The sequence below is a fragment of the Hylobates moloch genome, unplaced genomic scaffold (assembly GCF_009828535.3).
Source record: "Hylobates moloch isolate HMO894 unplaced genomic scaffold, HMol_V3 SCAFFOLD_22, whole genome shotgun sequence".
Classification (NCBI taxonomy): domain Eukaryota; kingdom Metazoa; phylum Chordata; class Mammalia; order Primates; family Hylobatidae; genus Hylobates; species Hylobates moloch.
In genome coordinates, this window is record NW_026652297.1 from 26936571 (window position 1) to 26956290 (window position 19720).

The 19720-nt window shown below is 60.0% G+C and overlaps 2 protein-coding genes across 3 annotated transcripts; both read right to left on the reverse strand.

The window, feature by feature from the left end:
* Positions 1–1640: 1640 nt before the first annotated feature.
* Positions 1641–17742, reverse strand: HR (HR lysine demethylase and nuclear receptor corepressor). Of its 2 annotated transcripts, none has more exons than XM_032143597.2 (19): positions 17009–17742; positions 15140–15791; positions 13621–14410; positions 12166–12316; positions 11895–12088; positions 10229–10393; positions 9371–9460; positions 9074–9189; positions 8191–8272; positions 7630–7793; positions 7281–7523; positions 6907–7072; positions 6669–6738; positions 6324–6454; positions 5740–5859; positions 5526–5641; positions 3451–3615; positions 2880–3008; positions 1641–2335 (listed from the first exon to the last, which is right to left on the reverse strand). In XM_032143597.2, the coding sequence occupies exons 2-19, from the start codon at positions 15749–15751 to the stop codon at positions 2273–2275; spliced, it is 3567 nt and encodes a 1188-aa protein (XP_031999488.1). In that variant the 5' UTR covers positions 15752–15791; positions 17009–17742; the 3' UTR covers positions 1641–2272. The 2 variants fall into 2 exon arrangements, with proteins under 2 accessions (XP_031999488.1, XP_031999487.1); XM_032143596.2 differs by having other exon boundaries at positions 10229–10396; positions 17009–17150.
* HRURF (HR upstream open reading frame) lies at positions 17185–17289 on the reverse strand. Its single transcript, XM_058433572.1, has one exon. It carries the CDS (start codon positions 17287–17289, stop codon positions 17185–17187), a length of 105 nt encoding a protein of 34 aa, XP_058289555.1.
* Positions 17743–19720: the final 1978 nt, after the last annotated feature.

Sequence of the window (19720 nt, forward strand, 5' to 3'; positions counted from 1 at the left end):
GAAGGACAGAGAGGAGGGCAAGCCTGTCTTTAAATTCCACTAAGAGTTAAGACTATAATGTACACAAGGTGGCTTGACTCAGAAAACTTGGTTCAAATCCCAGTTCTGCCACTAAAATTGCTATGCGACCTTGGGTAATTTACTTAATTGTAGCTTGCCTGTTTCTTCTTCTGTAAAATGGAAATAAATCCTATCTGTCTCAAAATCGTGATAACGGATTAACTGAGATCGTTTTAATGAAAGGGATTAAATGAGATAAATTATTGTTATTATTTTGGAGGCAGAGTCTTGCTCTGTCTCCCAGGCTGGACTGCAGTGGCATGATCTCAGCTCACTGCAATCTCCACCTCCCAGGTTCAAGCGATTCTTCTGCCTCAGCCTCCCGTGTAGCTGGGATTACAGGTGCCTGCCACCATGCCTGGCTAATTTTTTTTTTTTTTTTTTTGGTATTTTAGTAGAGACAGGGTTTCACCATGTTGGCCAGGCTGGTCTTGAACTCCTGACCTCAAGTGATCCACCCGCCTCTGCCTCCCAAAGTGCTAGGATTACAGGCGTGAACCATGTCTCCTGGCCAGATGAGATAAATTAAATGAAAACAATAGCAAAGTAAACTGTAGAGTTCTCAGTTTTTTCTTTTCTTTTCTCCTCTTTATCCCATAAAAAAATGAAAATAACTGAGTTCTCCAAACAATGAAGGAAGCCCTACATTTTTTTTTTAAATAAAGCATGGTTTTGTAAATCATGGCAAAGCCACTTAATGGAATAGAAGCAGTCATTTAAAATGAAGATTAGGTAGCAACACAGAAAACGATTATGATATGGTGTTGAAAGAAAGAAACCAAGGACAAAACACAGCAATCCAGCCATGTGCACAGCAAATCCTTGGGGAAAGCACTGGGAGGGAATACGCCAAAATACTCATAGTAGTTGGAGGTGTGTAATGATGGGCTCGAAGGTGACTTTCTTGTTTTCTAAATGTTCTGAAAGTATATTACACTTATAATAAAAAACTTTATTTAATAAAAAAAAATTCCCCAAACCACAGCAGGAACAATTAGGTATGACAAGAGTGGGAGTGTTTTTCTTTGTGGGGCTGAGATACACAAAGGAAGCGGGAGAGGGCAGAGCGCCACCAGGAGGCTGCGGGCGTGGAGCGGGGACAAGGAGGGGTCGGCTGCCTGAAGCAGTCAGGCTCAGTCCCAGGGTGGCAGGGCCTGGCGTCGGCCACGGCCACCAAGGGCAGACAGGCGGGGCAAGGGCTCTTCTGGGCCATACTCCTGGATCTCCAGGTCAAGGTAGACAGGAGAGATGGGACGGCCTGGAGCTTGCTGGGTGGAGTAGGGCTCGGGAGTCTCTGCACAGGGAGGTCACCTCATGGCTGTGCCCCAGGACTCTGCCTTGCCTGCAGTTGCACTCAGGAGCATCTTCGGGGGACAGCCCCCCACCCCACCCAAAGGCTTCTCAGTGGGAGGCAAGGACCCAGGCCCCCGAAGAAGAGCAGGCAGTGGTGTCCTGTCCCTCGGGCCCCAGCTCCGAGCTGCCCTACTCCATTTGCCTCTACTCTAAGGCAGATTTCCATGTCCCCTTCCCTCCCTGGACCATGTGGCCTGCAGGGGCAGGGCCAACCACACTGGCAGCAGTCACAAAACAACAGACTTTAATGGAAATCATGAAGGAGGGAAGCGGGCGGACCGGGAAGGGGCTGAGTGACATCGCCCATGCTGCTCCCTCTGCCAAGCCTGAGCAGCTCCTGATGCCACCCTCTCCTCACACTCCCCAGATCTTTTGGCAGGAGGGCAGAAGGTCGGGGGCCCCTTGTTCAGCATGCCTGCAGTGAGCCCAGTGGGGATGCAGTGGTAGAAACGCAGCTGGGGCAGTAGAGTGGGCTCACCGGGAGTGAGCAGCACGAGGAGGTGTTGTTTAAGCCAGAATGATTCCCAAGCTTCCCCAAGGAAGGGCTGTTTGTCCCCTGGGTCGGGGAGGAGTGGGGATTGGAGGAAGTCAATTGCCCCCAGTGCGGGCCTGGTACCATGGAGAGGGGCACAGGGTGGGGGAGGTGCCAGCCTGAGAAGGACAGGTGTGAGCTTGGTGGCACTGTGGTTGTTGGCTTAAGGGGGAGGGGAACAGAGTGCCCTGCTTGTGCCCAGAGTGGTGCTTGTGAGGTTGACCAGAAATCCCCAAGTCCCCTAGCGTCATCCCCTGCTAAAGTTGTGCCTGGGCTGAGCACCTGGTCTACCTGTCCCCACCCTGACCCCAGACATCTAGCATCCCTCTATTTGGCCTCCTGTAATGTTCCCACGGCCACCTTCACTGCTTGGAACACAGCCCAGTCCATCTAGGAAAAAGAGAGAGGACAAAGCATTTTCAGCTACATTCCTGGGCCCCCCCCCTCCCCGCTGTCCCCCACCCCACTTAAAAGGAATACTCTGGCCAGGTGCTGTGGCTCACACCTGTAATCCCAGCACTTTGGGAGGCCAAGGTGGGTGGATCATTTGAGGTCAGGAGTTCGAGATCAGTCTGGCCAACATGGTGAAACTCCACCTCTACTAAAAATCCAAAAAAAAATTAGCCAGGCGTGGTGGTGGGTGCCTATAGTCCCAGCTACTTGGGAGGCTGAGGTAGAAGAATCACTTGAACCCAGGAGGCGGAGGTTGCAGGGAGCTGAGATAGTGCCACAGCACTCCAGCCTGGATGACAGAGCAAGACTCCATCTCAAAAAACAAAATGAAACAAAATAAACAAAAGGAAAACTCTGCCCCTGCACAGGGTGGCTGCCTGCTTGGCACAGGGTGGGATCTGCTATGTCCACCGCAGCTGTGGCACAGGGAGGTGGGAGGCTTGGGCAGCACACCCAGCCTGCTGGCCCACATCCCACTCACCTGGGCATAAAGCAGGCGGCAGTCAGGGGGAAGGCTGGGTCCCTGGTGGCAGAGCTGAGCGGAGAGGGCAGAGGTCTCAGGGGAGAGGAAGTGCTGAGTGACGCTGACTGTGCTCACCAGGCCCTGCATCTGTGTCGGGGGGACACGGACAGTGAGGCTCAAGATCACACATCCTCTCCCTGTCCCCCTGGTCCCTGAGGTTCGCTTCCTCTAATGACACCCACCCCTAACCCCTGGCTCTCAGCAGATTCCTGGATGCACCACTGGACACCTCATAGGCTGTGGCCAAAACCAGGCCTCAGAACTGCCAGAGAGACCCCAAAGTCTCCCCGCGAGCCCCCTGACATCAGCATGCCCAGGAGACCAGGAGTGGACTCTGGCACCAGTCCCAGTTGGGCTCAGTGACTTCAAGGCCTATTGGCTCCCCCGTTTTCTCTTCCCCACAGCAGCGTGCGGCTCCCTACCCTGCCTGGCTCTTGGGTATTGAGGGGATGTTGGATGCCTGCGGCCTTGATCAGGTCGCTCCTGCCATCCTGATCTCCCCGCAGAGCCCCTGCCCGCCGGGAAGCACCTGGTGGGGAGCCCCTGCAGGCACCAGCACGGCCTCTCCGGGGGCCTGGAGCAGGGTCCAGCAGCTCACGCCCCACTCCTCCCGCAGGCGCCGCCGCAGCCCTGCATCCAGGTAGCAGCTGCCTGGGGCACCAGGCTCCAGGGCGCCTGCCCCGGCCGGGCACACCTCAAAGAAGAGAAGGGGGAGTGAGCAAGATGGGGAGGGAAGGGCAGGGCTGCAGGAGGATGGGGCATGGACTTTCCAGAGGCCAGGGTGGAGAAAAGAGCCGAAGGGTCAAGTCTTGAAGGGCAGGCAGGGAGGGCATGGCTGAGTTTGTTTGGGGCTGGGGCAGCTCAGGTTGGCAGAACACACATTTGGCTGGAAGGAGCTTAGAAGGAAGGGATTCAAGGCCCTACAGTTGGGCAGGCTGAATCCCTGCTTTTCTGGAGCTGGAGGCCTTTAATACCCTCTGTGACCTCGGCCCCTCTGCTCCCTCTCTCAATGGTACCCCTTTCTGCAAATCTGAGGGAGACGTCCTGCATAATCCCAGTTCATAAACTGTCTACTAGGACTTCTTCATCTGAAGTCTTTGGAATGGCCAGAATTGTGTGCTAAGTGGTGGATGAGGAGAGAGCTGTATGTCCCTGAGGAGACAACTCAAAGTGTTCATCAGGGTCTCCCTAAGATTCCGGACACAGAAAAGGGAAGGACAACTGTGAGGCTCTGAGTGCCAGCGGGTGAACAGGCCTTCGGGCCAGGCTGAGGCCTCTGCAGCAGCCACAGCTACGGGGACCTCACAAGCCCAACCAGAGCAGGGAGCTCTCTGGGCAGGCAGGGACTCGTGGAGGCCAGAGGAGCCCAGGGAACATGTGCAAAGGGGACGCCAGCATTGTGCTCCGACCCACCACCAGCCCAATCCACCCCCTTTGGCAAGGACCTCAGCCATTGCCTCTGGCCTTAGGGCTGCAAGATGGGGCCATGGGGGAAGAGAAGGCTGGTGAAGCAGATTGGACCCTAGGGGAGTCCCAGATGGGTGCCAAGATTCCTTTGCCCTTGGAAATTTAGGTCCATCCTGGAGCTGAGCAGTTTTTCCCAGGCCACCCAGGGAGACTGTGCCCCTCAGCCCTGCCCCGTGAGTCACTGGGTTGGGCCGTGGTGACTGCCCACGGCCAGCCACACCCAGCCCAGAAGAGGCCATCTGTGTGTGGAGGTGTGCTTGTCTGCTCCCCTCTGCGTGTCCCAGCATCTGTGTGTGCATCTACACATGTGTGTGCCTCTGGGCAGGAGGGATGCACACCATGCTGGCCTCTGCACGTCTCCGTGTGTGTGCCTTGGCGAGGGGTGACACTAGGTGGAAGTCTTTTCCCCAGGATAATGAGGGCTCAGCTGGACTTGGGAACCACGGGGCTGCCCTCGGCTTACCCCTGGACTCTCTTCTCCCCTGCGCCTCAAGCTTCTTGCCTCCAGCCCACCCCATCACCTTCCCCTTCCCTGGCTCCTCACCTGACCCGTCTCTCCCTCCACTTCCTTCAGCCCCCTTCCTTGCTAGTCCCTCCGGGAGCATCTCTTCCAGGCAGTCTCCCCTAACAAGATGCAAATACCAAAAGGGGGGCAGCCGGACAGAGTCTCAGAAGGGAGAGGAGGCTGCCTGCTTCCAGGAAAAGCATAGAGTAGTGACCTGGGCCATGACAGACAGAAGCTCAGATCCCAGCCCTGCCATTCAGCCTCGGTGTTCTCATCTGCCAATGGGAAAGGAGCAGTGCCTGCCTCATGGGGTGGGGGGCTGAGACGGATAACAGATAATTGCGCCTAAGGCCCTAGCGCCACGTCCAGCCTCGGGCAGCTGGTGCTCTCATTTCATCATCGGGTCCAGGCTCTCCTGCCGCAGCCCCTGCCCCTTCTCTGAGCCCCACGGCAGAACTCCGGGTCCCCTCTGCCTTCTCTGCACCTGGCTGTGCGAGTTGGGTCTGTGCAGCTCACCTCAGGGCGTGGGGCGGGGAGCGAGCACACGGGACCTGGACCGCACACTGGGGTGGGACTGGACGAGTTCTAGGGCTGGGCGGGGGGAAGGGGAGGGCTCCCGGCTGCCTCCTCACCATCTGGAGAAAGCGGCGGATGCGCTGGGCGTCCTGTGCCCGGAACACGTGCCACACAGTGCTGACCTGGCTGCCCGGAGACCAGAGCCCCTCCCCGTCCAGGCCTGAAAGGAAGTCTGAGGAGGAAAGAGCGCTCAGGCAGGCCCAGGGCTGGTGGCGACAGACACTCACCTCTGTAGCTTGTCCCCGCTCCTAACTCTGGCCGGGGACCTACCTTTCTGTGCCCGGTGCCAGGCAGGCAGTGGTGCGTCGGCGTGCACCAGGATGCTGACCAGGTCGGCCACCTCCACACAGAGGTTCTTGGTCCCCAGGTGTCCCCGGTGTGGGCTCACACCTGCATGGCAATAGAGAAAGAACAGTTAGAAATGGAATCAGAGAGCCAGGCGCGGTGGCTCATGCCTGTAATCCCAGCACTTTCGGAGGCCGAGGCGGGCAGATCACCTGAGGTCAGGAGTTTGAGACCAGCCTCAACATGGAGAAACTCCATCTCTACTAAAAATACAAAAAATTAGCTGGGCGTGGTGGTGCATGCCTATAATCCCAGCTACTCGGGAGGCTGAGGCAGGAGAATTGCTTGAACCTGGGAGGCGGAGGTTGTGGTGAGCCGAGATCGTGCCATTGCACTCCAGCCTGGGCAACAAGAGCGAAACTCCGTCTCAACAAAAAAAAAAAAAGAAAGAAAGAAAGAAATGGAATCAGAGAAGTGCTTCAGGCCCCAGCGCCTTGGCACAGACGCTCATGTGCCCCGAAATGACAGGCATGGGAGTAGAGACTGGGCAGGAGTGGAGGGACACTCACCATAGGCTGCCCAGAGCTGGGGCTCCAGTGGACTCAGGGCAAGGCCCGGTGGGAGGTAGGAAGCCAGGTTGAGTTTTCCATGAAGGGCGCAGTACTCCGGGAGTGGCAGGCTGGCGGCTAGGTTCTCCACCCTGTCAGGGGAGGGGGTCATGCCCAGCAGGCCCAACCTGGGCACCAGAGACCCCATCAAAGCTCCCCCACTGCCGGGGTAATTCCCAGAGGGCAAACATGAGAGTACCAGGGACCACGGGGTGGGAGTAGGGGGCAGAGGAGGAGGGGAGGGCTGAACCAGGCGGGGCCTGCGGTGGCTGGGGAGGTAGGGCTGGCCCTTGGTGACATACATACCTGCTGGTGTCCTCATCCCCCAAAGCTCGGTGCAGCAGGAGGACAGAGCCCTCATCTGACTTTGGGCGAACTAGAGGAGGAGACAGAACGGCCATTGGCCTCCTCGGCCCCGAAGCCCCTGCCCCGGCGGCAGCAACACCAGCTTCCAGCCCCTCAGGGTCACCCTGGGACTCCTCTGACACCCGATCCCTAGGGCTTGGGCTCCCAGCTCCCTCTCCCCTGTGTCAGGGACACTTACGCTTAGGCCAGGAGAAGCCCTCCCAGAATGTTGTGCTGCCCAGGCTGGTGGGCTGGGGAGGTCCGAGGGGGTTCAGCGCCTGCACCTGGCCTCCAAGTGCCCCAAGAGCTTCTGTCCCCCACAGGTTGCCCTGCAATGTCCTTTGGATCCCTGACACCAACACAGGCTGTGGTGGGAAAGGAAGGAGGCCATGAGGAGAATGGCCAGGGTGCCCGCCGTGGCCAGGCAAGGGCATGTTGTAAGGGCAGTAGAACAGCTCGGGGACAGCCCTCCTGCTCCCTCTGAGCCACTGGGTCTGTCTGGGCCTAGGGACCAAGGCCCCGAGGGGCAGGTGGGGTGGCCAGGGCTGGGAGGGGAGGGGAGGGGTGCCTCACCTGGCCCTGCCTCCAGTGCTCCTGGAAGAGGTGGAAGCCACGCCGAGGCCGAGGCCGGGGCTCCTGCAGCCACAGCAAAGCCCCTGGGGGAGGCAGCCGGGGCCGCACTGGAGAGAGGGGCAGGCCCAGGCCCTTGCGCAAACCTGGGCCAGCTCGAAGCCCCGGCCCCAGGGCTTTCTCCTGGATCTTCCGTTCCACCACCTGTGCGATAATGCTGTCCAGGATGTTGGTAATGCGGTCGTCCTGCAGGGAGGGGCACAGGGGCTCAGGACCCACTGGGCCCCGCAGGGAGAGCAGGCCCAGCCTCTGGTCCCCTGGCTCCTAGCCCTCCCTCCATGCCCTCACTCACACTGGGCAGGGCCGGAGTGACGGGGGCGAAGGCCATGTGTATTCGCTCATGGCCCAAGCAGAGTTTGACCGCGGTAGAAGCCAGCAGTTCGCAGAGAGAAGGACAAGGCAGGGGCCCTCGGTCAGCACGGTCCTCTGCTGGGGTCTCAGCGGAATCGGGGGTCTCTGTCGGGGAGGAAGATGGTGGGGGAGTTCACGTTTGCTCCCTCCTCTTCCCCTCGAGGCCCTCTTGCCCACGCTGCTCTTCCCTCTCTTCCTGGCTGAGCCCACTCTCTCCCCAGCTAGCATCCCCCACCTCAGCTCTGCTCTGGGTCTCCCCACTCTACTGCCTTTCCTGCAGGCAGCTCCAGAGCCTCTAAAAAAAGGGGTTCAGAGGGGGGTCCAGCCAAAGAAGGTGTTCGGAGGCGTGTTCTGAGGGGAGTGGTGGAGGTTATTGGGGGCGGAGGCGGGGGGGGGGGGGGTTGCTAAAGTCCCTGGAGACTTCCGAAGCTGTGCCCTCCTGCCTCAAACTCTGGCCCAGCCTCCCTCCTGCACAGGCCGAGGGGCAAGAGGAGCCGCTCACCCTCTTTGATGCTCTTGGTCCTGTGGGTGTTGCCATTGCAGGAAGGTTGTGGAGTTGGGGGCGTTTTCTGTGTCGATTCCTTCTGTTAAACCCATCCACCACCCCCCAATCCAACCAGAGATTTTAAAATGGCAGACACAATTCAACACAACCCACGAGAATGAACAATGGACTCTTGTCAGTCCTAAAATCGTGTTTATAGGAGCAAAATGCTATAGGATATAACATTAGGTGGAAAAAAGTTGCTCATGGACTTCTACCTATGGTAGGGTCTATAGTCTACTAAAACAGACAAATGGCTGGAAAGAAATATGTCAAAACTAATGGTAGCATTAAGGTCATCATCATTTTCTTCCTTATACTTGTCTGTATTTTCCAAATTTTCCACAATGGGTATATAACACAGTGTCTGGCACCCGAAATTCATTCAATGAACTATTTATTTTGAACAGATGACTTTTATGATAAGAACACGGGCTTCATAAAAACTTTACAAAATGCACATTGAGCGCCTGCTAGGTGTTAGGTGCTGGGATACTGAGAAGGCAGGCCAACGCTCCCCCTGCAGGAACCCATGGCCTGGGGACCTGGCCATACCAACAAACACCTCTAGCGTGCTGTGGCAAGTGCTGAACAAGAATATGCACAGAGTAGGGCGGATATGCTCCAGGAAGGCAGGGGGTGAGGACCTCCAGGGCATGGGGGTGGGAGGGACCAGCGCTCGAGGTCGTGCATGGCTCCTGATCCCCAAGGTGGGAATTAGCCTGATCCCACAGGCTTCTCTCTCTTCATCCCCACCAAAAAAAAAGGGGGGGCCAAACCCCTGCAAAGGTCAGTCATTTGCAGGCACGATACCCACCCGGTGACATGCCCTGGGTCTTACCTGCTGGCCTGCATCCCCGGGGGCCCACACCCGGGCATCAGCTTGGCAGGGGCAGTGCCCCCGGATATCAAACTTGACCCAGACCTGGTGCATTGCAGTGCTCAGCTCTGCCAAAGCTGGGGGTGGGGGTGGGCAGGAGAGGGAGGTTGATGGTGAGTGTAGACCAACAGGCAGTCCCGGGCAGCTTGGCCTTGCCAAGCAGAAGGGCATGGCACTGGGGGGAGGGACAATCAGATGGGAAGCTGGTCTCCCTCAGGACCCAACCTCTGCACGCCCCACCCCTCCAAGATGGCTCACCCTGGCTGGAGACAAACTGGGTCAGTGTCAGGGAACAGGCAGCGTGCCCAGCCTCCTGCGTGCATTCCTCCGTGGACTGCTCCTGAAAGCCTGTGGGGCAGGAAGGGAAAAGCTGCAGGTCCAGAAATCAAGGTAATCACAGGTTAAGGTCAGATAAGGTCAGGACATGATAGCTAAATCAGGGGACTCAATAGTCCACAAAACTCCTGCTTTCTGGGAAACCTGGGTCACATAGAGACACGGCGCTCTTTGCTTGTAGAATGCACAGCCTTTAATGTGCTTAGATGCTTTGCAGGCCCTTAGGCTAACCATGTGGAAGACAATGTTCTAAAACATTATCTGACCCTGGAGCTCTTTTTGGTCATGCCTACTAGAACACAGGGAAATTTCAAGCTCTCCCGTGGCCAACTTGAGCCAAGGGAAAGAAAGCTGAGAACCATAAAAAGAACAGAACGATATCAGAAGACCTGAGTCTAAGTCCTGGCTGCAACACGTTACTAACTGTGTGACCTTGGACAAGTCACTTATCCTCTGAGTTTTTCTTATCTGGAAAACAAAAGCAGTAATACCCACTTCACAGTGTTACAGCAGGTTTTAAAAGGTGCAGCTGAACAGAGTGGGAGACACCGAGTGGGCACACTCGCCTTTGTTTAAGGGTGGTCAAGGACGCAGGCATGGTCCTCTGATCTGCAGAGAGGGGAAGTCTGCTCTAAGGGCATTGAGCCACGGTGGCTGAGGCTGGGGCTGCGCAGTGGGTAGGGGGCTTTTTGGGGAGAGGCAGCCAACGAATGACCACAGGCTTGCAGCAGTCCCCCTGAGGGCTCCATCCCGCCCTCCCACCCCCAGCCCCTCTCCTACCTGCTTTCTCCCTGGCCCTCCCAGTGCCTGCCACACGACCACAGGCCACACACAGCCGGTGGCTGCAGCGGGGACATCGCCAGTGGGTGTTGAAGAGTCCATGGTGGCAACGGCTGCAGCAGCGTGGAATGCCTGGGCTGTCCTCTGTCACGGCCGGCCCTTGGCCTGCTGACCATGGAGAGAACAGGGTCAGAGGGTGAAGGCAACAGGCCCCAATGGAAGGCTTTACATGGGAAGGATCCAGGCAGGGGCAGAAGAAGCAGGGAGCAGCTTCCATGGAGGGGCCCCCCAGGGAAGGGAGACAGGCCCCTCGACAGCTACCCCCTGCTTACTCCACAGCCCTGTCAAGAGCCTCCCTGTAGAAACCATCCTCTCCAGCAAAGCCTTCCAGGGACAGTGGAGGCCTCAGCTCCACCATTCCTGCCCCACACCCAGCCCTGCCCCAGGGACTTCCCCACTGGCCCTGAATTACTAATCCACACCACTTCTAGCACATTCTTCCTCCACCTCCTTCCCTCCAAGCCCTACGTGCTACCAGAAATGGTAACCATGCTCAGGTGCCGTTTCCTCCAGGAGACTCTGTTGTCGTTGTTTTGAAATAGGGTCTCACTCTGTCATCTAGGCTGGAGTACAGTGGTGTGATTACAGCTCACTGCAGCCTCCATCTCCTGGGCTCAAGTGATCCTCCCACCTCCGCCTCCCAAAGTGCTGGGATTACAGGCGTGAGCCACCGCGCCCAGCCAGGAGTGGGGTTTTCTAAGAACCATGCATCAGACTAAGCCGTTGCTGGTAGGTGGAAAAGGTGTCGCTGTGTACAATTCAACGAACGCCTTGCCTTTGGGTGCAGGGGCCTCAGAGGTGGTTAGGACTTGGCCCTGCCTTGCAGTGCACACATTCCAGGTAGGGAGATGGACCCATAAATACGGCGATGACTGTGGCACTACGAGGCGGGTGCTGGAGACGGAAAATGCCAGGGAAGGGTGAGGATGGGAATGCGGGGGAGCTTCCCAAGTGGGCCCCAGAGGATGAGTAAGTTTTCATTCACCAGGTAGAAAGGGAGGAGCAGGGCATTCCAGACACAGGGACAGCCAGTGCCAAGGCCCGAGGGGATGACAAGCTCCAGGGAGCCGGGAAGGGAAGGATGGGTGGCGTATGTGCCGGGAACCCAGGCTGGGAGTGGCAGGAGCTGACAGGGAGCCGGCTGAAGATGCACCAAGGGGCCTGGCCTGTCTGGGGCAAGAGGGAGCCCCGGGGGTCTCCACCCAAAGACTGACCGGCAGCCCAGGGCTGTGTGCTTAGGAGGAACTCTCTCTGCTGCGGAAGGGCGACCAAAGGGAGCGCCTGCAGCCAGAGGGGACCTTAGCCCAGGTCCTGTCAGCCCTCCAGGCCCGGGAGCTTCGCGTGACCCCCAAGCCCTCAGGAGCTCCCCCACCTCCCAGTGCCTTGCAGATACTTGGCACTCATTCTTGTTTTCCCAACAAGCCCAAAAACTCCCAGAGAACTGGGCTGTACCCAGTTTGACACCTTCCTGATGTCCCCACCCAGGCCAGGAGCTCTTCTGAGGTTGCCTTAGGTCTAGGAGCCGGCAGTGTGGGTGGGGTCAGGGGAGGGACACCTGGGGCTCCCCACACAGAGACCCCATGCAGACCCAGGAGATCCTGTTCACCTTCCCGCTGGGCCCAAGCCAGGGCCTCCCGCTCCCTCCTCAGCAGGCGGCACAGTCGGTCCCCCAAACCACTGAGCAGGTGCTTGGCAAGGCCTGTGCTGAGCCGGCTGTCAGGGCCGGACCCTGGGCCTTCCTCAGAGCTGGAGTTGGCGGCTGTGTCTTCCTCCTGCTGCGGCTCCCCTCCCAGAGGTGATCTGGAGAGAGGGCAGGGGGAGGTGAGGAGGGAGCCCTGGCGGGAGGGCACTGGAGGCATCCAGGGGCAATGGCTCACCTCTGCACTTGCTGAGAGTGGCAGGTGGGCCCTCCTCCCTCTCCAGCTGCCTGGGCACAACTTTGGCATTGAGCCAGTTTTGCAGGGCGAGCCAGGCATGGTATGTCCTGAAGTCCCGGGTCCTGGAGACTGGCCTGGCCATCTTGGGGTCCTGAGAGGACAATGCAGAGGTCAGGAATCTGGGTTTCCTGGGCTGTTGAGAACCCCATTCCCCACCTTAGCGCCCACCCCATCCACACTCAGAGCCAGCCCAGTTCCTCGCCCCAGGTCTCTGAAGCCTAATTCAGAACCAGCAAGAGTGGACCAGGCAGCTGGAAGGCTTGCACGCCAGGCTGAGAAGGGAGTCTGAGGATGCCCTGATATGGATCGGCAGCTGAGGGAAGAGGTTGTCTGGTGTGTTGAGCCCAAGGCTTTGGGCAGCTGGGGCGATCGTCCTGACACAAGTGCAGGATCCAGCCAGTGTAGACTTTGGATAGCTCCACTGAGGGCTTAGTGATGTGATACCACTGGCTGCGTGACATGAGGAGACAATCCCAACGTGGACGGAGGGCGCTGGAAGGTGAGAAGGCCGGAGAGTTTCGACACAGGCCACAGGTGCAGTAACCCAAGAAGGCAAAGGGGCCAACAAATTCCCAGCCAGGGCAGAGGCCTGGGAGGGCACAGACAGGCCCATGCCAGGTGCAGGAGCATTTGGGCAAGGCCACGGAGAGTCCTGATCCATACCCAGCCGTCCAGGAAGCTGAAAAACTGAAGTGATCCCAAAGAACTGAGGCTGGGGCCGGCAGCGCCAGGGTCCTCCGTGGAGGGCACAGTGTAGCAAATGACTCCAGGGTGCGCCCAGAGCCCTAATACTGGCAGAGTCCAAACTGAGTCTCCAGCTCCATCTGGCCAAGAAAGCAGCCGTTCTGGGGCAGGACAAGGGATCCTTCAGGACAAGCAATCCCCAAACAGGGATTTGTGGCACACACAGTCATCACAGTGAACATTTACTGAGTGTTCACTGGGTGCCAGGAATTCTTCCAAGCCCTTGCTGTGAATTATTCTAGCATTTAACTTTTGCAGCAGTCTTCCTGAGGTAGGTGCCGTCTTCTTCCCCATTTTATAGATGAAGTAACTGAGGCCCAGAGAGGTGAAGCAACTCATCCGAGGTCACACAGCTACCAATCAGCAAAGTCAGGGATGAGGCGCTCTGGCTCCAGAGCCATGCTCTGAACCATGTCATTATACTGCCACCAACACACCAGGGCTTGGGAGGAGACAGAGATAGAAGATACTTGCTGGAAGGCTCTGGCCTGGAGATGCTGAGGAACTCCCAGAGAGCCCTCGCGATCCAGGTGGGAGCCTGACCAATGGTTGTGGTCCACTCATAAAGCCTACAGACCCCACCCCATGCGAAGCCCTAGCCCCGGCTGCCCCCTCCCACGCAGGGCCTGCAGCCCCTCCTGGCCCCCTTACCTTTCTGCTCATCATGCTGTCCTGAGTCCGCCTCCTTGTTCCCTATCAATGTGTCCTGCACCTCCTGCCAACCCCCAGCCCCCTGTTCTGCAGTGCCTGGGAAAGGGTCCGGTGGCCGCTTGGGGGCTGGACTGCCCACTGCTCCCTGGACCTCGGGGCTGCCTGCCCTTTTGAGGGCCCGGAGCCGAGCAACCGGCCTCTCCTCGACCTCAGGGCAGCCGCGTGGACATTCAAACTGCTCCGAGTGCCGTGTGAGCCATGTCTTCTTCAGCTTGGTGTGGTGGCTGGGGGGGCAGGCCCTGAGGCCAGAGGCCTTGTTCACTTCCTCGCTGGGTTCGCTGGCTCCACTGGCACCCCCCTCCAGGCCCTCCTGGCACTTCCCACAAGGGCCAAGACCCCCATCTTTAGTGGGTGGGTAGGATGAACAGCAGCCCCACTGGGTGACAGGTGGCTCGGGAGAGGGGCACCTTGGTGTTGCTGGTGGCCCCAGCTGGTACCCAAGGTTCCCATCGCCTGGCCCAGCCCAGACGTTGCCAAGAGTATGAACGAGGCCTGGGGGACAAGCGGGCCAGGGGGTCCGGGGCACAGTGTCTGGCTGCCCCAGGAAGAGCGGGCAAGGATTCTGTTGCCGGCCAGCTCCCATCTCTCCATCCCTCTGGTGCAGTGAAGGGTGTTCGGCCTCCCCAGCTCTCTGCAGGTGCCCACCAGGGTTTAAGCCCAACAACCCAGGTTCCGCAGCTGCCAAGGGCTCCTTTGCCAACCTGGGAATGCTCGGATCCTTGTAAAAGCCCTAAAGAGGGGAGAAAGTGTTACGCTTCGGCTGACTTGGGCTCCCTGTGCCTAAATGGATGGGCAGAACTGACAAGCAAGAAGGAAGGGGAGAATACTGAAGCCCTCACATTCTGATTAATAAACAGAACTGCCCTGGGTCTCCGGAGTGCCTCCGACACTGTCCTGGCAACCCCCACCTCCTCCCCCAGGATTTCTCAGACTTTCCCACAAGGAAGTCTAAGAACTAAAGGGTGAATGCCTGGCACAGCCAAAGGGCATCTGGGGTCTGTTTGGGCCATTTGGTGTCCTGTGCCATACTGAGTTTTAAGTGTTTTAACATCTCATCCCTGGAAGTGGGAGTCATCTATGGAGGAGGTGCCCTAGACATGGGCCATGGGGTCTCCTGCACATCCCACTCTCAGATAGAGGGCCCTTGTCTGCCTGCCCATCTCCTCCCAGGACAAGCCACACATTCCAAGGCCACAGTTCCCAGGGCCTTATCCTAGGCAGACAATGGGTGAGTCAGTGGCTGCAATGACCTGAGGGCAGGGGAGGCCTAGAGAGATGGAGCTGCTCAGGGGAGGGCTTGCTTGGGGTTGACTGTGGGGTCTGGGACAGCTCCAAGCTGATAGACTCCTCTACCTCGGTGCTGCCTTCTCTTTTCATCACAGTGGAAGAGCAGCTTGGGGACCACCGAGCTACTTTGCAAGGCCAGAGCCACAGGTACCCTCTCTGCCCCTGCACTCACCTTGCTGCCTAAGCCGAAGGCAGAGGGCACTTTGGGCTGGCCCCCGGAGTATACCCAGGGGTGCGGGGTTAGGGGCCAGTCACATGGACGCTCTGGGGGCAGGCCAGACACTAGGTAGGGTGGCAAGCAGGTGGGCACCCAGAAGGGAGCTCGCTCCAGGATCTTGGTCTCCAGAAGGAAAGGGCAGTGCCATGGCCGGAAGGCCACAGGGTCACTCTTGAGATGGCCACCACTATGCTCAGGCATCAGGGGGCCACAGCGAGGTGGGCACGCTGGTCCGCAGAATGCCAGCGGATGGGTAAGCATGGCCTCCTTCCAGCGCAGTCCCTCTTTGCTGCCCAGCCAGTTGACCTTCCTCTCCCCATTCTGGGGGCCCTCGCCCTCCACAAGTGGGAGCGTGTCCTTGGGGCCCTGGGGGAAGCCAGGGGGAAGCCAGGAGTCTGGGGTGCTCAGGACGCCCCTCCAAAAGGGAGCAGGCTCTCCCAGGCACAGTGGCCCACGGTGCAGTCCATCTCGAGGCGGGCTACTGGGCTCCTGTCTCACGATGCCGTTCTCTGGGGCCGTCTTCTCCCAGGTCGGGGTGCCCTTCAGGAAGCTGGGCGTACTCTCCATCACTCTCCTGCCCTCATGGGGCTCTCCCAGAGGGGGGTCCCTGGAGCATAACCATCAAAGCATGAGCTTCTGGGGCACATGCCCCAAGCACCTTACAGCCTGGCACAGAGTGGGCACCGCCCTGGCAGCACTGAGGCAGCTCAAACCAGTAAGGCAAGTGCCAGCCCACAACTGGGCACCATGCTGCCTCTCCACATGCAGCCAGACGCATCTTGCTCCTCCAGTGTGGGGATGTCACCCCTGCCCCAAATTCCAACTGAGCCAGTGCCCCTCAGCGGAGGCTGCCATTGCTAGTAGGGCATGTCCTGGCCTCACCGAGCTAGGAATCTGCTCACGACACATGAGGGAGGACAGAAAGTGGAAGGCACTGAACGAAGAAAAAGGCTGGATCCTGAGCCTGACTCTGTCCTATGCTGTATGGCCTTGGGCAAATCACATCACTCCTCTGGGCCTCAGTGCGCCCTTGAGGCTTGGGTCGGTTCAGAGGATTCTTCCCATCCTACAATCCGTGGTTTTGGGGGTGCTGCTAGCCCAACCCTAGCCTACAGCCCCAGCCAGGCTTGTAGCCGTGGGAAGTGCAGGCCTGGCAGGCTGGAGTCACTGGGGAAGGCTGCCAGCCAGGGCCGCTGGCTGTGTCTCTCTCTACACCTGGGCGGCCCTGAGTCAGCCTCTTCCCAGAGCCCTGCGGTTTCTCCGCTTCTCAAGCAGAGTCCCAGGACAGCTGCAGGGGGCTAGGAACCCCGCCCTGGCCCCCAGCGGGAAGAGCGCTCCGGCACAGGGGAGGGGGATTAAGAAGCCTCAGCTGGATGGGTCAAGCTGCCCTAGCCCAGCCAGCAGTGCCAGGGCAGCCGCCACCGCCGCTGGAAACTTCAGCCTGGCGGGGAGGGGAGAGGGAAGGAGGCGGGGAAAGCGGGCTGGGCCCCAGAGAGAGGCAAGGGAGGGAAAATTGAACGTGCGTGCAAGGGACCAGGATGACAGGTGGCACTAGAGCGGCAGCGCTCTCTTGGCGCGGTCCCCTCGGCCAGAGCGACGAAGCCCCAGGTGGGACGTGACGGCGCAGTGGCAGAGGGCCCCCAGGTTTTCTGCAGCCACCGCTCTGCCGTGTTCTGGCCGCGTCGGGCATCCTAACTTTCAGGTGTCAGAATGGGTGGCCCAGCCCAGAGGGGCACGGGGAACTCACTCCGTACGGGCACCGCAGGCTCGGCTCAGAAATCCCCCGCCACGAGTGTCCCCAGACGGCGCACTCCTGGCGCTTACCTGGGCTTCACCGGCCGGTCGCGGCGCGGGCGGTGGCGGTCGTCGTGGCCGGCACCGGGCGCCTGCTCCCCATGGGCCAGCTCCGGGGCCTCCTGGCCGGCGGGCGAGGACGCGTTCTCCCGCTCTGTCTGCTCAGCGCGCTCGCGCTCTCCTTCCCCCGGGGCGGCGGGGGCGCTCTAGGGCCGCAGGTTGGAGGGGTCGGACTCCGGGATCTGCAGGATGCGGCACACGGCGCGGATCGGCCGCACCAGCTTCTGGGCCGAGGCCGTGGGTTGCGCCATGGGACGCCGAGACTCCGTGCTGCGCCGCGGGGAGGGCCGGGCCGGGGCTAGGGAGCGGGTGCCCCCGGAGGGAGAGAAGGCGCCGGGCCGGGGGGAACACGCGCCCCGGGTCGGAGATGTCCGAGTTGGGGGAAAGGCCGAGGGGCCGGGGGAGGGGGTCGTGCCTGGATGGGGGGGGCCGATCCTGCGACCCAGGAGAGAGGCACCGGCGAGGGCGCAGCACCGCGCAGCGCGGCTAATGGAGGTAGAGCGCGGCGGAGAGCGCAGCAGGACCTCTGATCGCCATCGCCAGACGCGCAACTGAGAGTGGGGAAGCTGCTCCGCCGGTTTCCTCCTCCAGCACCCTGCGGGAAACAGGAGCCCGTGATTCGGCGGCCGCGCCTGGGCCTGCCCCCTCCCGGGCCCCGGGGGCTTCCGCCAACGCCCCGGCGATGCCACCGGCTGCGCACGGGGAGAATGAGTCCTTTGTTCCCCCTCCCCCCCGCGGCACCCGGGCGCCTGCCGAGAGAGGCTCCCCCGGGGCAGCGTGCCAGCTTCCCAGCCGCCCCACCCTCCCGTGGGCCCGGCCCCGGAGCCTGGCAGGCGGGCGGCACCCCCACTATAGGTGCCAAGCCCGGGAACTGGAGCAAAGGGCGGGAGGGGCCGGACCAGGCCACGGTTGGGCGGGGTGCCCCCCAGGGTGCTAGGGCGGGGCGGCTGGGAGGGGGCAGTGCCAGAGCTGGCAGGGGCAGTCGAGTTCTCACGGGTCAGTGATGGGCGCCCTGGCCCACGCCAGCCGGGCTGTGCCTGCCGGGCCACTGGCTCCTGGTCCTCTCCAGCTGTGGCACATGGCACGCCCCGCTGGCCTGTGTCTGCCCTGCCTCATCCTCACCTGGCTAAGCTGCTCTTTGCCATCTTCCACCCCAAAACCTTCCCAAACCTCTTCCAGAGCCCAGGGGCACAAAGGGTTGTGGCCTAGGACCTCTGGGAGGGCCTGGGATCGGGTCTGTCCCCGGTCTAAGGGCCTTGATTTTGCCAAATGTCTGGAGAGGTCATGGGCCCAGATGAGCTCCGACACCGACAGGGGCTCCAGACCCTGGGCTGTGAGGGTCTGCAGGGTTCCTGGTGCTTCCAGGCCAGGGGCTGGAGAGGCGCCCATGGGAGTGGCTCCCGGGAGAGTGCAGAGAGGAGGAGAGGAAATGGAAAAGCAGGGCACCCTCCACCCGAGGAAGCATCCCGGCTCCACTGCGGGGGTGGTTCCAGTGCAGACACAAACAGACAGATTCAAACACACACAGACAGATTCAGACTCACACAGAAACCCACACGCCCAATGGGCGCTTCCCTTCCCCTCAGGCACCCACCTCCCACCCTCGGCTCCCCTGCCTCCCTGCGGAAGCCATCCTCGGCCTGCCTGGGACAGAAGCTGCATTCCCTCTTTCCCATCCCTTGGAAGCGATGGGTTCTGGATGCCTCTAGCTTGGTCCCAAGTCACACCACCATCCCTGCAGAGGGGAGCCCTGAAGAGCCAGGAGCCTTCCTCCTAAGGGATGAGCAAGGCCTAGAGCCTTCTACCAGTTGAGAAGAGTAGGGGTCCTGGGGAGCGAGGGTCTAAAGGAGCAAGCACTGGGCCGGACTTGGGCCGTGTTGGCATCCATTCACCCTGCCCCTGGCCTCCCCCCAGAGGCCAGTTCTGTGGCAAGGCAGGCTGGTAGGGGTTGTTTACATGACTGAGTTAATAACACTCCCTTCCTCCCCAGCTCCCCTGAGGGTGGCTGGGACCTGAGTGTGCCAGGGGAGATGCTTGTAGAGGGTCTAACACGGACTGGAGGCCCCAGGCCCTGAGGCCCGTCCTCCCACTCCCAGGTTGGCTCCAGGGGTGAAGGTGAGGGCTGGGGTGTGTCTGTGGTCCCCCATCTGTGTCCTCTGGGCTCCCTCCTCAGCAGCCGAAGCTTGTGGGAGTGCCAGGGGAAGATTCCTGCGGCTTGGGGCCTGGAAGAGGCCAAGATGGGAGCCTGCGGTGTCCAGAACCCTGAGGACCTATAGCTGACATCCCCAAAGGGGATGGGGACTATCCCAGGGGAGTGGGGCAGATACCCCCCCAACCCCAGTTACCATGTCTGCTTTGTCAGGCCGCAGTCCCTGGACTAGAGCAGCAGGGCTCTTGGGGACAGGCTCCTGAAAAGCCCAGGTGCTCGTGGGGACTTGCGGGGTGGGAGGAAGGACCTCTTCCCCACCCTCACCCAGCTCCCCATCCCGCTTTGGAGCCCATGCCACAGGCCCACAGAGTCCTTGTAGCCGGCTGTTCTGTGCCTGAAGACGGAGCAGAGCTGAGGAGACACACAAAAGACACAAACACAGAAGAAAAGCCACACGGCGCGTGGACACAATGCCAGACTTGTGGACAAAGGCAAGCTGACCAGCACCCCCAGCCATTCGGGGGCCAAGCCCC